This window comes from Hyperoodon ampullatus (assembly GCF_949752795.1).
Source record: "Hyperoodon ampullatus genome assembly, chromosome: 3".
In the NCBI taxonomy this organism is placed as follows: Eukaryota; Metazoa; Chordata; class Mammalia; order Artiodactyla; family Ziphiidae; genus Hyperoodon; species Hyperoodon ampullatus.
Genome location: NC_136916.1, coordinates 17,747,347 through 17,766,284, shown reverse-complemented (window position 1 = coordinate 17,766,284; position 18,938 = coordinate 17,747,347). Strand labels below are relative to the sequence as shown.

Sequence of the window (18,938 nt, the reverse complement as noted above, 5' to 3'; positions counted from 1 at the left end):
TTCTTTTTATACTCTAGAATGGTTGGTATATTTTTATCATTTACAGTCTTTATTTCATTCTGTCAAAAAGTTATAGCTGAGGGATCCATTTTTACCCCAGTTAACAAGTAATGTGCTGTGCTTTTATAGTATGCCTTAAAGAAATCACATAATTTATTAACTAAAGCAGGCATTAAGGGAAATGTCTAAATGCTAACCTATAAACATTTTATCTATGGTTTGTTCAGTTTTTCATACATTAATCTTGAAACTGTAGTTTTTAAAAGGAAAATATAACAGTTTGATAATAAATTTACAAATAATAAAATAGTATATTCTGGTGATTATGAGGCAGCCGAGGAAACTAATATTTTGGCATCAAATATAATGAGAAAAAAATTCACTTCCTAAATATGAGTTGGGATTCATAGGTGTTTTTTTTTTCTTTTTAATCATGTGTATTTGAGATAAAAAACTGAAAGTTGGTAGACTGAGATAGAAAGCTGAAACTTTCTTCACAAAATAGGATGAAGACCATTTTAAAAAAGATTTTAACAATAGCTGATTAAATTCAGTGTTAGGTTTTGGGTTGAAAATATCGAAACTGCTTTAAAACATGGGAAAGTCAACCACCTCAGTTTTTCCCCACATTATTAACTCAAAGGGCAGATTCTTCTTGGAAGATTAAACTGTACCTTTTGGTAAAGATAGATGATATATCTTGTATCATGGTAGTGTTTCTCAAATATGGTACAGGGTTGAATGTATGTAGTCTAGAATGTGAACCAGCAACACAAACAAAACAGGTCAATATGGCAACGTTGTATTGTTCGAAGGATATTTATGAACTGAAAAACTAAATGGTTAAATGATTTACCTTTAGGAATCTGTATTATAAGTAAAATGTCACATATAGCTGATTCACTTCATTGTATAGCAGAAACTAATACAACATTGTAAAGCAATTATACTCCAATTAAAAAATAATAAATGTCATGTATTAAGATTTGAACTTGACGCTTTTCTTGAAGTTAGAATTTAATACATTTTATATTTCCAGGTGCCTCAATGTTGCAGAATTTTCATGATGGGATTCATATGGGCTTTAAATACCATCTAAATGCTGATGACACGCAAATGAATTTGTCTAGCCCTGTCCTTAGATGCTCAATAAATTTTTGTCAAATGTTGGCTTCTCCTGGGATATATCAGTTGTTTATGTTTGCTCTTTCATTTATTAATTCATTCTATAAAGATAATCATTATGCTTAACTCTTAGGCATTATCGATATATTGACAAAAACAACGGAAAGAGAAAGTTTTTATTTTTAATGCTTTGTATTTATTAGTTTTAAAAGCATAGTACATAGTTTCTCCCCTGTCAGACATCATCAGTTTGGGGGTTAAGTTCCCAGGGAGTTTTTCTTTTCCTTTTTTTTTTTTTTTTTCTTCTTTTTTGCCACTGAAATGGTCTTCTAATTTCTTTTTTTTTTTTTTTTGCGTTACATGGGCCTCTCACTGTTGTGGCCTCTCCCGTTGCGGAGCACAGGCTCCAGACACGCAGGCTCAGCGGCCATGGCTCACGGGCCCAGCCGCTCCGCAGCATGTGGGATCCTCCCGGACCGGGGCCGAACCCGTATCCCCTGCATCGGCAGGCGGACTCTCAACCACTGCGCCACCAGGGAAGCCCGATCTTCTAATTTCTAAATAACATTAAAAGTTAAGGGTAGATTTGCTTTATGGAAGTTAATTTTACAGGCAGTTTTCAATGCCATTTAATAATACACATAATTTTGAAGGAATAGTGGTGGTGAGACTTTAACTTTTTTCTATTTTAACATCTTAAGAATGCTTTTCCTTACTTATTTCCAACATAGTGTTACTTTGGTGAACCCATGAGATATTCCCATGTACACTTCCTGCATAGACCAGTATTTGACATCAGATTTATATCAAAAAAGAAAGACATATGCTCCCAACCACACCAGTAATTGAGATACTTTTTTTCTCTTTTATATCAGCTTTGGACCAACTCTTTTTCAATATGATTAATTGTCACCATAAGCCAGATTCCTACTTTGTGCTCAGAAAATGCTTGGTATACTTTATATATTTATGAATGCTTAGTTGAGTAACTGTCTATAAAAGATTTCTTTTTTGAAACATCTGGTGACCTAATCACTACAGATGAATATTATTTCAGGGGATGGAACACATGCCTTCCAGGCAACGTGGTCTGGAGAAAAGTAGAAAAAAGTAACAGAGCAGGAAAAATAATGGATACCAAGTCGGAGGTTTCTAAGGTATTTTGGATGCCCGAAGGGAATAATATTAGTGTTTTTTTGGAGAGCCTCGAATTCAGTGCCCATATGTGGAAATGGGTGTGCACTGTTTTTGAATTGCATGTTTGTTCCTCATGTTTGTTTTTGATCAGATACAGATTTCCAAGTCAAAGATGCCACATTCGGCGATAGCTTTTCATCAGATTTAGGAAGAGTATTTGTTGAGACTTCCTTAAAGCTTTCAGTTTAATAAGCCCAAAGTACGATCACAGTGTAAATTATCCTTTTTACTTTGAACCTTGCAAATGTGACCTTGTTTATCAGTGTTTAAACTATGAGGAATGTTGCCAATAAAACTGACTGTGAAAATAAAGAAGAATAGTTGTTTATGGAGAGATCATTAAAAAGATGATTGTGGATTATCATTCTGCAGTCCTAAGAGAACCCCACTCTGATGCAGAGTTTTATCCTCCGCACCTGCCGTACTCAGCACACTGTTCTATACATTTATGGATTGTGTGTTTAATAAGAATGAACTGCAAGGATTTTGTTGTTATTTTTGTGTTGCCTAAAGAAAAATGGGTATGGAGGCCATTTTCAAAAAGGGTTTTCTCTGGAAAGTTCTAATTAAAAAGGATTAAAGTAATCTGATTGAAAATATTAATACTGGGCAGGAGACATTGGGGCCTCATTTTGAGGATGCTCATACTTCATTGAGTGCATAGGTCTTTATCCCAAAAGAAGGACAATGCGTTTTGTATATATTGACAAGTTAGAATTTTTTGTTATCAACAGGTTTGGCAAACATCGAAAAGATGACAAGATTGAGAAAACGGGTAAAATAAAAATGCAGGACTCCCTTACGTCAGAAGAGGAGAGAGTACGGATGAAGCAGGAGCAGGAAAGGTAGATTTCAGTTATTTGGTTGAACCTTATTAGAGGGAGGCTCTTTTGTTCCTTTCTACTCTTTCTTTCTTTTTTTCTTTTTAATATAAAGAAATTGCATTTATTTTATTTTTGTTTTTTTCTGTGTCAATCCAGATACTGATGGTTGGATGAATACAGCATAAAGAATGATTAAAAGAAAAAACCGTATATTTATTTGAGGCATTAAAATGAATTTTGTTGGTTTTTTTTAAGATCTTTGTATAGGAGATGGTAGGGCATATGAGATGAATAAATCAACTAATGATCAATAAATCAATGAACACTAAAAATCACAAAAAATATGTAAAATTCTGTCTAATTCATCTGTGAGTATATAGTATATTATAATAATTTTAAAGAAATGCTCATCTGGAAATAAAACTCTGAGTTTTTATATCTCATTTAAAATATTTTGATTTCTAATAAGAATTGAAGAGGCTGTTGTTTTTTTACTATGCTGTTTTCCTATCAAATCTGACATCTATTTCTTTTTCTCCTTCTATTTTGCTATCATATTTTGTGTGACATTTTTTACTTAAATTTTACTCCATCTCTTCCAGAAAGATTATTATCTATTGTTGAGTCATTTCATGTTGGGAACCCAAAGACCAATGAAATAAATGAGAAGTTACTTGAAGCAGACACTTGAAAACCATTTTATGAGCAATTAGAATTTTTCTCATTATAACTCGCAGGGGGATGAGAGAATCATCTCACCCTTGTATTATTAGAGTTTGCAGGCTTGGAGTGAGCTTCTCTGTAGCAGCTATTTCATTTCAAGCTGCCATAGCAAGAACTACTATGCCTCTTTTACTTTTAATAATCTGGGGTATCAAGAGCATCAGAAGCCTTAATCAAGGTTATAAAGCTAAATATCATCCACAGCTTAGGATTGTAACCCAGCATCTCTAAGACCAAGTGTGGTATTCTTACCATAATTCTAGAGTAGTACCTTTGATCTCATTCTGTTTTTTTTTTTTATTATTATTATTATTTTATTTTTGGCTGTGTTGGGTCTTCGTTGCTGTGTGCAGGCTCCCTATTACATAATTATTGACTATATTCCCCACATGGTACATTTTATACCTGTGACTTATTTATTTTGTAACTGAAAGTTTGTACCTCTTAATCTCCCTCACCTCTGACAATTTCACCTCCTTATTTCTCTCCTCCCTGCAATGCCCTCTTCTCTGACAATCACTGTTTGTTCTCTGTATTTGTGACTGTTTCTGTTTAGTTATGTTTGTTCATTTGTTTTGTTTTTTAGATTCCACATATAAGTGAAACCCTGTGGTATTTGTCTTTCTCTGTCACTTAGTATAATACCCTTTAGGTCCATCCATGTTGTTGCAAATGACAAGATTTCATTCTTTTTTATGGCTGAGTAATATTCCATTGTTATACCACATGTTCTTTATCCATTCATCTGTTGATGGACACTTAGTTTGCTTCCATATCTTGGCAATTATAAATAATACTGCTAAACAGAGAGGTGCATATATCTTTCTGAATTAGTGTTTTCATTTTCTTGGGATAAATACCCAGAAGTGGAATTGTTGGATCATATGGTAGTTCTATTTTTTGTCTTTTAAGAAACCTCTATTTTGTTTTACACAGTGGCTGCACCTACTTATATTCCCACCAACAGTGTACAACGGTTCTCTTTTCTCCATGTCTTCTCTAACACCTGTTATTTGTTTGATAATAACCATTTTGACAGGTGTGAGGTGATATCTCATTGTGGTTTTGATTTGCATTTCCCTGATGATTAGAGATGTTGAGCATTTTTCATGCACTTGTTGGCCATCTGTAGGTCTTCTTTGGAAAAATGTCTATTTAGGTTTTCTGCCCATTTTTTTTTTTTTTTTTTTTTTTTTTTTTTTTTTTTTTGTGGTACGCGGGCCTCTCACTGTCGCGGCCTCTCCCGTTGCGGAGCACAGGCTCCGGACGCGCAGGCTCAGCAGCCATGGCTCACGGGCCCAGCCGCTCCGCGGCATATGGGATCCTCCCAGACCGGGGCATGAACCCGTATCCCCTGCATCGGCAGGCGGACTCCCAACCACTGCGCCACCAGGGAGGCCCTCTGCCCATTTTTTACTTAGGTTTTTTTTATGTTGAGTTCTTTGTTTGTTTTGAATATTAACCCCTTATTGGATATATCATTTGCAAATATCTTCTCCTATTCAGTAGGCAGCCTCTTTGTTTTGTTGATATCGTTTCCTTTGCTGTGTAAAAGCTTTTCACTTTGATATAGTCCTATTTGTTTATCTTTGCTTTTGTTTCCCTTGCCTGAGGAGACATATCCAAAAAAATATTGCTAGGAGCAATATCAAAGAGCACTCTGCCTATGCTTTCTTCTAGGAGTTTTATGGTTTCAGGTCTTATGTTTAAGTCTTTAATCCATTTTGAGTTTATTTTTGTGCATGGATGGAGAGAGTAGTCCAGTTTGATCCTTTTGCATGTAGCTGTCTAGTTTTCCCAACACCATTTATTGAAGAAGCTGTCTTTTCCTTGTTGTATATTCTTGCCTCCTTTTTAGTAGATTAATTGCCCATATAAGTGTGGGTTCATTTCTGGACTCACCATTCTATTCCATTGATCTGTGTGTGCTTTTGTGCCATTACTATACTGTTTTGATTACTATAGCTTTGTAGTATAATTTGAAATCAGGGAGAGTGATACTTCCAGCTTTGTTCTTCTTTCTTAAGATTTTTTTGGCTGTTTGAGGTCTTTTGTGTTTCCATACAAATTTTAGAATTATTTGTTCTAGTTCTGTGAAAAATGCCATTGGTAACTTGATAGGCATTGGATTGAATCTAGATTGCCTTGGGTGGTATGGTCATTTTAGCAATATTGATTCTTCCAATCCATGGACATGGTACATTTTTCCATCTGTCTTTGTTGTCTTCACTTTCTTGCATCAGTGTCTTATACTTCCTTAGTTAGATTTATTCCCAGTTATTTTTATTTAGATTTTATTCTCTTTGATACAATTGTAAATGGGATTGTCAGAGTTGATTGTTTCATAGAACTGTGAGCAAGTTCTGAGCCAGTGCTGTGACCTTCCTCTACTTTATGGCTTCTGTTTTGGGTACTTATGAATCTTATCCCTGAAACATCTTTTTCTTTTTTTTTTTTTCCAATTCTCTCTTTTCCACATGTTTCTCATCTGTTTAAAACATGTATCTTTTTAAGGTCTAATTCTAAATTTATTCTAATTCTAAATCTACAGAAAATTTGAAAAAAAAAACATAAAATAGGAAAACAAAAATTTGTCTGTAATAACACCACTGTTAACGTACTGGTCTATGCCATTCTAATTTTTTTCCTATAAAATACATATTTCCACACATACGTACTTCTAAAAAGCTGACATCTATTTTCAATAGTTAACAGCTATTTTTATTTTGATTTATTTTGCATTTTCATACAGTTTGAGAAAGTCATGTTAAATGTTTTCTGGAACAAGGCCAAGGTTGTATGAACAGGATGGATGGGAAGGAAGGAAATAAGGTCTGAAAGATGAAATTTTAGCTGTGATAACTGGCCAAATTCCCCAGTTCTCAAATAATATTTACCTCATATGTTATTCATTCTATTAAATGAGATTTATAACTTTAACTGGCTTACATTTTGTAGTTACTCAGAAGGGGATACCCATGATGATATTATTATCTATATCTGCCTTGTAAGTTGGAAATATTTTCAAGGAGACTGAATGCTTCTAGTTGAGACATGAAAAAGTTAATGAATTTCTTATGAAATTCTTCCATAATATGAAGATTATTTATAAATCTGCTAAGGACTTATGGTTTGAAATGTTCCATTATTCAAAGTGATAATCACCCTTAAAAATTAAAAGCCTTGTGTTTTCAACACCTGGCCATTGAACTATCTTTATCCGTAGTGGTGCACTCCCGGTTCTGGGTGTGTCATTTTGGAATGCTTTGTGGCATTTTTGCCTCCAGTTTCCAATCACTGGCATTTCTCTTTTCAGTTTTACCAACTGTTCCCAATATCTGCTTTGAGTAAGTACTTGAAATTTTGATAAAAACTTTTTTGTGGTCTTGCTTAGTTGATAAGATCCTTTTCAAAGATGATATATGTTTATCAGTTTTTGCAGATATTAACATTTAAACAATATGTATCATAATGTAGTAGTAAAGTTTCTTTAAAGTGCATGAATAAAAAATTAGTGAAATTACAGAAGGATTAAACTGTATAGCAATAATAGGTGCATTCCCTGTGCATCTGAAAGAATAAGTAATTTTCACTCCTTTTGGCTTGAAACTTAGTGTTCAGATTCCCCGAATTCTGGCATCAGAACCCAGATATCCTGGATAATTTTTGCATGCAGGTCACATATTGTCATTCAAACACAGCTTGACTTTTAAAACTTAACCTTTTATTAGAAAAAATATATTTTTCTATCATCTAGCAGAGTTCTTCATATTTTCTCTGACCTCTTAAATCCTTCAGAAAAGTCAGTTCTAATCAATGAGATTAGTTCATCAGACATATTTTAAGAATTTATTGTGCAAGTGAACAGATTCTTAAAGAATCTATTAACTTTGTGGAAGTCTAAAATAGACCAATACTTGGGCAAATTGGAACAGATTTTATTGACAGTCTGTAACTGGAGTAGGAAAGGCAGTTTCATTTTTGATGAGAGCTGTCTTAGATGTATTTGGCATTGTAGCTTCTCTTTGAGTTGGAAATAATTGTAGGTGCTTTGACGCTTGTGAAAGCTCGAACATGATGTGAGTGAATGAGCAAGTATCTATGAGAGAGAGAGAGAGAGTGTATGTGTGTGTGTTTTGGTTAGTGAAATATCATTCTAGTGGTGTATTAGTGTAAAAGAGAAATTTTTGTTGTTCACGGTATATTAAGTACATAAAATGATGGTATAAATTTTTTTATTATTATAATTGTTCCCCTCTCAGGGATTCCTTGCCTTTGTTAAGAGGGAGAAAAGATTTAAACCTCATAATATTAAAAAATCAACGTAAGACATATAATCAATTGTGAAAGTTGGTGGCCACAGAGCTTTGGGAAGGGAAGAGGTTGGGGGGCTAGAGTTAATAATGAATACTTATTAGAGATGGTAATTTGGGGTCTAGATCTAGTTCCCAAGAACTTATGAATTCAGCAAAATGGAAAAATTCTACATCCACGCTCAGGTACAGGGCTCATGGTGGGTGCACATTCTTATAACGGCTTAGATTCTGGAAAAGTTGTGGTTGCATTAGTGATTAGTACTGTCTCTATGAATGCTGTTCTTTTATCTCTTTTTCAACTTTTAACCATTTTATATTATAAAACTGCTATTATCTCATTTTAGCTTTGAGGGATGAAATTTAACACACCCCCCGCCGCCCCCCACCTATTTATTATAAGGTACCACTGTGGATTTCAACAACTTACCTTCTTCCCTTGAATGGAAATGTATCTTTAAAACAGTTCTTCCTGCTCAATAATTTTTTTTAAGGCCCCAATCAGAATGTGGAAAGCCTTTCTTTTCAAATCAACTTTTGCCCCAATATTACACAAGTATTATCCTACTTAAAATTATAGCTATGTTTTCAAATTTAGTGGGATATTGGCCTTCTTTTGGGAATTCAGCATAGAGACCTCATTGGCAGCTTACATCTTGGTAGGTGGCAGTTGTTAGATTTGCCCAGCAAGGTAAGCTGAAAATTGAAGATTTCTGACACCTGCCATTTGCTGAAGTGTTTTGAGGGGCAAATAAAACATTCAGTTGAACACAAACTGCTATTAAATTGAACTGTTTTTTCCAGTTGCCTTGTAGCTTAAATTTCATTCTCCATGAAATTGGGTTTTATTTGACGAATTTCTGTAATACTGATTTTTAGAGAGAGGAAATATTGTTGGGAAAAGATCCAGGAAATTTATTCCCAGACTGAGGCTTCTGGATGGTAGTGCAATAAGTTGGGGGTAAAATGTTTCCCAGAAGAGTTGATTTCAAGCTCTTAAATATTCTTTTGAAGATAGTTAACCCTTATCTAATATGTAGCAATCTGAAGTTTATTTTAATTTTTATGTTAAACTAATATTAGTATATTTTATCTTCTGTAGGTATTAAAAGTGTTTTGTTTTGTTTTTTTAAATTAAAATCATTAAAGGTTACTTTCTGCTTCTTGGAGTCTTTTTTAAAAATGCATGATTCAATACATTCCATATATTGAGTCTTCATAGCTTTGGAAGTAGAAGTATTTTGGATACAGCAGAGTAATTTAAGTAACCATTGATTTTTCCATCCTGAGAAGTTGTTCTTCAGTCATGCTTCTCAAGCCTTATATCTTTTCTGGCTATAGAAAAACTATACTTCATAGTCATAAAAAAGTTATTTTCATTTTACTCTACTGCAATTAGTGCTAGAAGCCATTTATTGTAAAAACAAAAATTCTAATAAATAGAAATGTTACAAGAACAGAAGTCTTGTGTGTTTTATCCTCCTCATGCATCATCCATTTTAATTAGAGAAAAGGGTAGTGAACACTGCAATGAGTCTGGAATGAAAATCATTAATTGATGTCAAGCTGAAGAGAGACCGTTAGCATGAATTTAGTGACAGCAGGAAAGAAATTAACCTCATTACTTTATTTAGTATATTACATTATTTTGTGTATTCCTTTCTGTGCAGGTTCAAGGCAATTTCATTTTCATAATGGAAAAGACTGTTATTTTTCTAACAAAAAAGAAAGATGTGAATATTTATGTTTGAACGTACCAAATTGAAATGATGAATTTTTTTTTTTTTTTTTTTTTTTTTTTTTTTTTCGGTATGCGGGCCTCTCACTGTTGGGGCCTCTCCCGTTGCGGAACACAGGCTCCGGACGCGCAGGCCCAGCGGCCATGACTCACGGGCCAAGCCGCTCCGCGGCATGCGGGATCCTCCCGGACCGGGGCACGAACCCGTGTCCCCTGCATCGGCAGGCGGACGTTCAACCACTGCGCCATCAGGGAAGCCCGAAATGATGAATTTTTTACTGACATTTTTAAAAGTCTTAGTAAAAAGTTTAAAAAGTTTTAATGGTTGTTTTAATATTTTTGTTAACATTCCAAGAACAGGGAAATAGTGCGTGAAGATGTTGCCCATCAATGTCAGAACAGCTGTCTGCCATCATTTAAACCTCAGAATGGTTCTCTTGTTTATGGCTCAGAACGACTTTCTGGACTGCTTAAAGGAATAGACATTTATTTCTTTGGCTAAGTTTTGGGCTAATCAGTTACTTTTGTCATTGGTGAGGTTTGGACCGAGATAAATTAGATGGATAATGCTAAACAACAACCTGACTGTTCAGAAAAACGGATGACTCTTACATCTTAGAGATAATTTGTGACCCCAGGGTCACCGTAAAAGGGTGGAGGGGGTGTCCTTTTATAGCATTGACCATCTGGAACTGTTAAGGGCTACACTGCAAGATACCCTCTTTTTGAAAAGTTTCCTTAAACTATGCTATTCTCCTTAAACAAAACTATTTTCTCCCCTGAGCCAAATATTTTTTTCTGAAATAAGAAAAATATGAAAATGAAAATATGAAATGTAAATGTGAACATGAAAATATACAACATGTATATATAACTTTTGGTTGTGTTGCAAAGTCCCTTTTCTCACTTTATAATAAACAAGACATTCAAATGTAAAAGTATATAATAAAATCATTGTGTGTCTTTTGTTGACTGAACTATCACTAAAATGCACCAAAACCACAGTGCATTCCTCCTTTTAAAACTCTACTTTTTAGTGCCATTTGCACAGCAAGCTTCATTAGCATTGATTTCTAGGATGACTTTGAAATACACATTGGTTCAGGCTAATAACCAGATTTGTCAGTCCTTTGTGGCCAGTCCCACCGTCGGTGGCCGCAGTTATACTGTAGTTTTATTCTAAGGTTTCCGTCAAAAGTATGAACCACTAGCCTGGAAAGGAGGGATACAAACAGCTTTTATAACTTTGGGGATAAATTTATTGGTAATGACAAGGTAAACAATAAAAATATAATTTCATATGTTATTGGAGCTTAAGGAAAAATAATCATTGTTTTTAGAAGGTACTATAGATGTGACTAATGTTTGTTGGATGTAGTGATGAGTGACAATTAGTAATAATGTGCAACTTTGGGTAAAAGAAAGCAATTGAGAACTGGCATTTATGATTTGTTCCTCATGCCACTAAGCATTTCTTCTGAGCCATTGACTTGTCAGAAATTGACCTCCAGTCAACATGAGTTTGTGTAATTTGGAACAAAAGAATATTCAAATCCAAGACCCATCAATAATACATTGAAACTGATGTGTAAGTAGTTTGGGGAGATTATCTAGGTTTCATGCTTCCCTTGAGAAGAGACTGTTCCTATTCTCTTTTTCTGATGGCTTAACAGTGCCACACTTTCCAACCTCAGTAAGCAAGAGTAGTTTCACTTTTAACCAACCACAGGGTTCAATCATTTTTAAACCAATCCAAATCACTCCCTTTGTTTTTAAGAGGTTCTCCAAATTCAGAAGTTTTGGCTTTATTTCTAATATAGCCCCTCAAATTGCTTTGGGTTCCCAAACTTCAAGACTTGTGTGAATGCCCACTCACCCTGAATATTACCTATGATTAGGTGATTGTCCGATGGTGACCAAATATAGTAGTAAAGTGGGTTGTGAGATAAGTGATCCTAATTGAGCTTCAAAATAATACTCCACTGAGTTGAAGAAAGAAGTCATTTTCCTCTCTTGAAAGTTTTTCTGGCTGAATACAGAGTCAGAAAGACAGTATGGTGCAAAGAATAAAATTATCTCTGAACTTATAAACTTTTTCATTGTGGATATCTAGTATTTCATGGTAATCAGCTTCTATAATGCCATCCTTGACTGTCATATTTGTTCCTAAATGAATAAGTAGACTATAATAAAAAATCTACTATAAATTTAGGTAAATTTGACATTAGAATTTGAGTTCCTACTTCTCTTATGGGTGTTACAACTTACATAAGTATAATACAATATTGAAACCAGGAAGTTGACATTGATACAACCTGCGTGTATAGTTCTGTGTCATCTTATCACGTGTAGATTCATGTAACCACCACTGCAATCAAGAAACAGAATTATTTCATCACAAATATCTCCTTTTATAGTTCCACTCACCCCTTGCTTACAGATTAGCACCATTAATCTGTTCACCATGTCTATAATTTTGTCATTTCAATAATGTTACAAAAATGAAATCTTTTTTTTTTACATCTTTATTGGAGTATAATTGCTTTACAATGGTGTGTTAGTTTCTGCTTTATAACAAAGTGAATCAGTTATACATATACATATGTTCCCATATCTCCTCCCTCTTGCGTCTCCCTCCCTCCCACCCTCCCTATCCCACCCATCCAGGTGATCACAAAGCACCGAGCTGATCTCCCTGTGCTATGCAGCTGCTTCCCACTATCTATCTACATTACGTTTGGTAGTGTATATATGTCCATGCCTCTCTCTCGCTTTGTCACAGCTTACCCTTGCCCCTCCCCATGTCCTCAAGTCCATTCTCTAGTGGGTCTGTATCTTTATTCCCGTCTTACCCCTAGGTTCTTCATGACATTTTTTTTCTTAGATTCCATATATATGTGTTAGAATATGGTATTTGTCTTTCTCTTTCTGACTTATTTCACTCTGTATGACAGACTCTAGGTCCATCCACCTCACTACAAATAACTCAATTTTGTTTCTTTTTATGGCTAAGTAATATTCCATTGTATACATGTGCCACATCTCTATCCATTCATCCGATGATGGACACTTAGGTTGTTTCCATGTCCTGGCTATTGTAAATAGAGCTGCAATGAACATTTTGGTACATGACTCTTTTTGAATTATGGTTTTCTCAGGGTATATGCCCAGTAGTGGGATTGCTGGGTCATATGGTAGTTCTATTTTTAGTTTTTTTAAGGAACCTCCATACTGTTCTCCATAGTGGCTGTACCAATTCACAATCCCACCAGCAGTGCAAGAGTGTTCCCTTTTCTCCACACCTTCTCCAGCATTTGTTGTTTCTAGATTTTTTGATGATGGCCATTCTGACCGGTGTGAGATGATATCTCATTGTAAATTTGATTTGCATTTCTCTAATGATTAATGATGTTGAGCATTGTTTCATGTGTTTGTTGGCAATCTGTATATCTTCTTTGGAGAAATGTCTATTTAAATCTTCTGCCCATTTTTGGATTGGGTTTTTTGTTTTTTTGTTATTGAGCTGCATGAGCTGCTTGTAAATTTTGGAGATTAATCCTTTGTCAGTTGCTTCATTTGCAAATACTTTCTCCCATTCTGAGGGTTGTCTTTTGGTCTTGTTTATGGTTTCCTTTGCTGTGCAAAAGCGTTGAAGTTTCATTAGGTCCCATTTGTTTATTTTTGTTTTTATTTCCATTTCTCTAGTAGGTGGGTCAAAAAGGATCTTGCTGTGATTTATGTCATAGAATGTTCTGCCTGTGTTTTCCTCTAAGAGTTTGATAGTTTCTGGCCTTACATTTAGGTCTTTAATCCATTTTGAGCTTATTTTTATGTATGGTGTTAGGGAGTGTTCGAATCTCATACTTTTACATGTACCTGTACAAATTTCCCAGCACCACTTATTGAAGAGGCTGTCCTTTCTCCACTGTACATTCCTGCCTCCTTTATCAAAGATAAGGTGACCATATGTGCGTGGGTTTATCTCTGGGCTTTCTATCCTGTTCCATTGATCTATATTTCTGTTTTTGTGCCAGTACCATACTGTATTGATTATTGTAGCTTTGTAGTATAGTCTGAAGTCAGGGAGCCTGATTCCTCCAGCTTCGTTTTTCGTTCTCAAGATTGCTTTGGCTATTTGGGGTCTTTTGTGTTTCCGTACAAATTGTGAACTTTTTTGTTCCAGTTCTGTGAAAAATGCCACTGGTAGTTTGATAGGGATTGCATTGAATCTGTAGATTGCTTTGGGTAGTAGAGTCATTTTCACAATGTTGATTCTTCCAATCCAAGAACATGGTATATCTCTCCATCTATTTGTATCATCTTTAATTTCTTTCATCAGTGTCTTATAATTTTCTGCATACAGGTCTTTTGTCTCCTTAGGTAGGTTTATTCCTAGATATTTTATTCTTTTTGTTGCAGTGGTAAATGGGAGTGTTTTCTTAATTTCACTTTCAGATTTTTCATCATTAGTATATAGGAATGCCAGAGATTTCTGTGAATTAATTTTGTATCCTGCTACTTTACCAAATTCATTGATTAGCTCTAGTAGTTTTCTGGTAGCATCTTTAGGATTTCTATGTATAATATGATGTCATCTGCAAACAGTGACAGCTTTACTTCTTTTCCAATTTGGATTCCTTTTATTTCCTTTTCTTCTCTGGTTGCTGTGGCTAAAACTTCCAAAACTATGTTGAACAATAGTGGTGAGAGTGGGCAACCTTGTCTTGTTCCTGATCTTAGTGGAAATGCTTTCATTTTTTCACCATTGAGGACGATGCTGGCTGTGGGTTTGTCATATATGGCCTTTATTATGTTGAGGAAAGTTCCCTGTATGCCTGCTTTCTGCTGGGTTTTTATCATAAATGGGTGTTGAATTTTGTTGAAAGCTTTCTCTGCATCTGTTGAGATGATCATATGGGTTTTCTCCTTCAATTTGTTAATATGGTGTATCATGTTGATTGATTTGCATATATTGAAGAATCCTTGCATTCCTGGAATAAACCCCACTTGATCATGGTGTATGATCCTTTAAATGTGCTGTTGGATTCTGTTTGCTAGTATTTTGTTGAGGATTTTTGCATCTATGTTCATCAGTGATATTGGCCTGTAGTTTTCTTTCTTTGTGACATCCTTGTTTGGTTTGGTATCAGGGTGATGGTGGCCTCGTAAAATGAGTTTCGGAGTGTTCCTTCCTCTGCTATATTTTGGAAGAGTTTGAGAAGGATAGGTGTTAGCTCTTCTCTAAATGTTTGATAGATTTCGCCAGTGAAGCCATCTGGTCCTGGGCTTTTGTTTGTTGGAAGATTTTTAATCACAGTTTCAATTTCAGTGCTTGTGATTGGTCTGTTCATATTTTCTATTTCTTCCTGATTCAGTCTTGGCAGGTTGTGCATTTCTAAGAATTTGTCCATTTCTTCCAGGTTGTCCATTTTATTGGCATAGAGTTTCTTGTAGTAATCTCTCATGATCTTTTGTATTTCTGCAGTGTCAGTTGTTACTTCTCCTCTTTCATTTCTAATTCTATTGATTTGAGTCCTTTCCCTTTTTTTCTTGATGAGTCTGGCTAATGGTTTATCAATTTTGTTTATCTTCTCAAAGAACCTGCTTTTAGTTTTATTGATCTTTGCTATCGTTTCCTTCATTTCTTTTTCATTTATTTCTGATCTGATCTTTATGATTTCTTGCCTTCTGCTAGCCTTGGGGGCTTTTTCTTCTTTCTCTAATTGCTTTAGGTGCAAGGTTAGGTTGTTTATTCAAGATGTTTCCTGTTTCTTAAGGTAGGATTATATTGCTATAAACTTCCCTCTTAGAACTGCTTTTGCTGCATCCCATAGGTTTTGGGTCGTCGTGTCTCCATTGTCATTTGTTTCTAGGTATTTTTTGATTTCCTCTTTGATTTCTTCAGTGATCACTTCGTTATTAAGTAGTGTATTGTTTAGCCTCCATGTGTTTGTATTTTTTACATATCTTTTCCTGTAATTGATATCTAGTCTCATAGCATTGTGGTCAAAAAGATACTTGATACAATTTCAGTTTTCTTTTTTTTTTTTTTTTTTTTTTTTTTTTTTTTTGTGGTATGCGGGCCTCTCACTGTTGTGGCCTCTCCCGTTGCGGAGCACAGGCTCCGGATGCGCAGGCTCAGCAGCCATGGCTCACGGGCCCAGCCGCTCCGCGGCATATGGGATCCTCCCAGACCGGGGCACGAACCCGTATCCCCTGCATCGGCAGGCGGACTCTCAACCACTGCGCCACCAGGGAGGCCCACAATTTCAGTTTTCTTAAATTTACCAAGGCTTGATTTGTGACCCAAGATATGATCTATCCTGGAGAATGTTCCATGAGCACTTGAGAAAAATGTGTATTCTGTTGTTTTTGGATGGAATGTCCTAAAAATATCAATTAAGTCCATCTTGTTTCATGTATCATTTAAAGCTTGTGTTTCCTTATTTATTTTCATTTTGGATGATCTGTCCATTGGTGAAAGTGGGGTGTTAAAGTCCCCTGCTATGAATGTGTTACTGTCAATTTCCCCTTTTATGGCTGTTAGTATTTGCCTTATGTATTGAGGTGCTCCTACATTGGGTGCATAAATACTTACAATTGTTATATCTTCTTCTTGGATCGATCCCTTGATCATTATGTAGTGTCCTTCTTTGTCTCTTCTAATAGTCTTTATTTTAAAGTCTATTTTGTCTGATATGAGAATTGCTACTCCAGCTTTCTTTTGGTGTCCATTTGCATGGAATATCTTTTTCCATCCCCTTACTTTCAGTCTGTATGTGTCTCTAGGTCTGAAGTGGGTCTCTTGTAGACAACATATATATGGGTCTTGTGTTTGTATCCATTCAGCCAGTCTGTGTGTTTTGGTGGGAGCATTTAGTCCATTTACACTTAAGGTAATTATTGATATGTATGTTCCTATTACCATTTTCTTAATTGTTTTGGATTTGTTATTGTAGGTCTTTTCCTTCTCTTGTGTTTCTTGCCTAGAGAAGCTCCTTTAGCATTTGTTGTAAAGCTGGTTTGGTGGTGCTGAACTCTCTCAGCTTTTGCTTGTCTGTAAAGGTTTTAATTTCTCCATCAAATCTGAATGAGATCCTTGCTGGGTAGAGTAATCTTGGTTGTAGGTTTTTCTCCTTCATCACTTTAAATATGTCCTGCCAGTCCCTTCTGGCTTGTAGAGTTTCTGCTGAAAGATCGGCTGTTAACCTTATGGGGATTCCCTTGTGTGTTATTTGTTGTTTTTCCCTTGCTGCTTTTAATATGTTTTCTTTGTATTTAATTTTTGACAGTTTGATTAATATGTGTCGTGGCGTGTTTCTCCTTGGACTTATCCTGTATGGGACTCTCTGTGCTTCCTGGACTTGATTAACTATTTCCTTTCCCATATTAGGGAAGTTTTCAACTATAACCTCTTCAAATATTTTCTCAGTCCCTTTCTTTTTCTCTTCCTCTGGAACCCCTATAATTCGAATGTTGGTGCGTTTAGTGTTGTCCCGGAGGTCTCTGAGACTGTCCCCAGTTCTTTTCATTCTTTTTTCTTTCTTCTGCTCTGCAGTAGTTACTTCCACTATTTTATCTTCCAGGTCACTTATCCGTTCTTCTGCCTCAGTTATTCTGCTATTGATCCCTTCTAGAGTATTTTTAATTTCATTTACTGTGTTGTTCATTGTTGCTTGTTTCATCTTTAGTTCTTCTAGGTCTTTGTTAAATGTTTCTTGCATTTTCTCTATTTCTGTTTCCAAGATTTTGGATCATCTTTACTATCATTATTCTGAATTCTTTTTCAGGTAGACTGCCTATTTCCTCTTCATTTGTTAGGTCTGGTGGGTTTTTATCTTGCTCCTTTATCTGCTGTGTGTTCTTCTGTCTTCTCATTTTGCTTATCTTACTGTGTTTGGGGTCTCCTTTTCGCAGGCTGCAGGTTCGTAGTTCCATTGTTTTGGTGTCTGTCCCCAGTGGCTAAGGTTGGTTCAGTGGGTTGTGTAAGCTTCCTGGTGGAGGGGACTAGTGCCTGTGTTCTGGTGGATGAGGCTGGATCTTGTCTTTCTGGTGTGCAGGTCCACGTCTGGTGGTGTGTTTTGGGGTGTCTGTGGACTTATTATTATTTTAGGCAGCCTCTCTGCTAATGGGTGGAGTTGTGTTCCTGTCTTGCTAGTTGTTTGGCATAGGGTGTCCAGCACTGTAGCTTGCTGGTCGTTGAGTGAAGCTGGGTGTTGGTGTTGAGATGGAGATCTCTGGGAGATTTTCGCCATTTGATATTACGTGGCGTTGGGAGGTCTCTTGTGGATCAGTGTCCTGAAGTTGGCTCTCCAACCTCAAGGCACAGCACTGACTCCTGGATGCAGCACCAAGAGCCTTTCATCCACACGGCTCAGAATAAAAGGGAGAAAAAGTAGAAAGAAAGAAAGAGAATAAAATAAAATAAAGTAAGGTAAAATAAAATAAAGTTATTAAAATAAAAAAATTATTATTAAGAAAAGAAATTTTTTTAAGTAAAAAAAAGCAAAACAAAACAAAAAAGGATAGAACCCCAGGACAAATGGTGAAAGCAAAGCTATACAGACAAAGTCTCACACAGAAGCATACACATACACACTCACAAAAAGAGGAAAAGGGGAAAAAATAATAAATCTTGCTCTCAAAGTCCACCTCCTCAATATGAGATTATTCGTTGTCTATTGAGGTATTGCACCGATGCAGGGTACATCAAGTTGATTGTGGAGCTTTAATCCGCTGCTTCTGAGGCTGCTGGGAGAGATTGCCCTTTCTCTTCTTCATTTGCACAGCTCCTGGGGCTCAGCTTTGGATTTGGCCCCGCCTCTGCATGTAGGTCGCCGGAGGGTGTCTGTTCTTCGCTCAGACAGGACGGAGTTAAAGGAGCAGCTGATTCGGGGACTCTGGCTCACTCAGGCTGGGGGGAGGGAGGGGTACGGAGGCAGGCCGAGCCTGCGGCGGCAGAGGCAGCGTGACATTGCACCAGCCTGAGGCGCGCCGTGCGTTCTCCCGGGTAAGTTG

General features: G+C 36.0%; 1 protein-coding gene across 1 annotated transcript in view; it reads left to right on the top strand.

The window, feature by feature from the left end:
* PARD3 (par-3 family cell polarity regulator) overlaps nt 1-18,938 on the top strand; it is a gene marked incomplete at its 5' end in the record, with an annotated part of 523,272 nt that overhangs the window by 342,312 nt on the left and 162,022 nt on the right. The window contains one exon of the mRNA XM_079699052.1: nt 3,057-3,167. Within this exon, the coding sequence (XP_079555178.1) occupies nt 3,057-3,167 (111 nt within the window). The remainder of the gene's footprint in view (nt 1-3,056; nt 3,168-18,938) is intronic.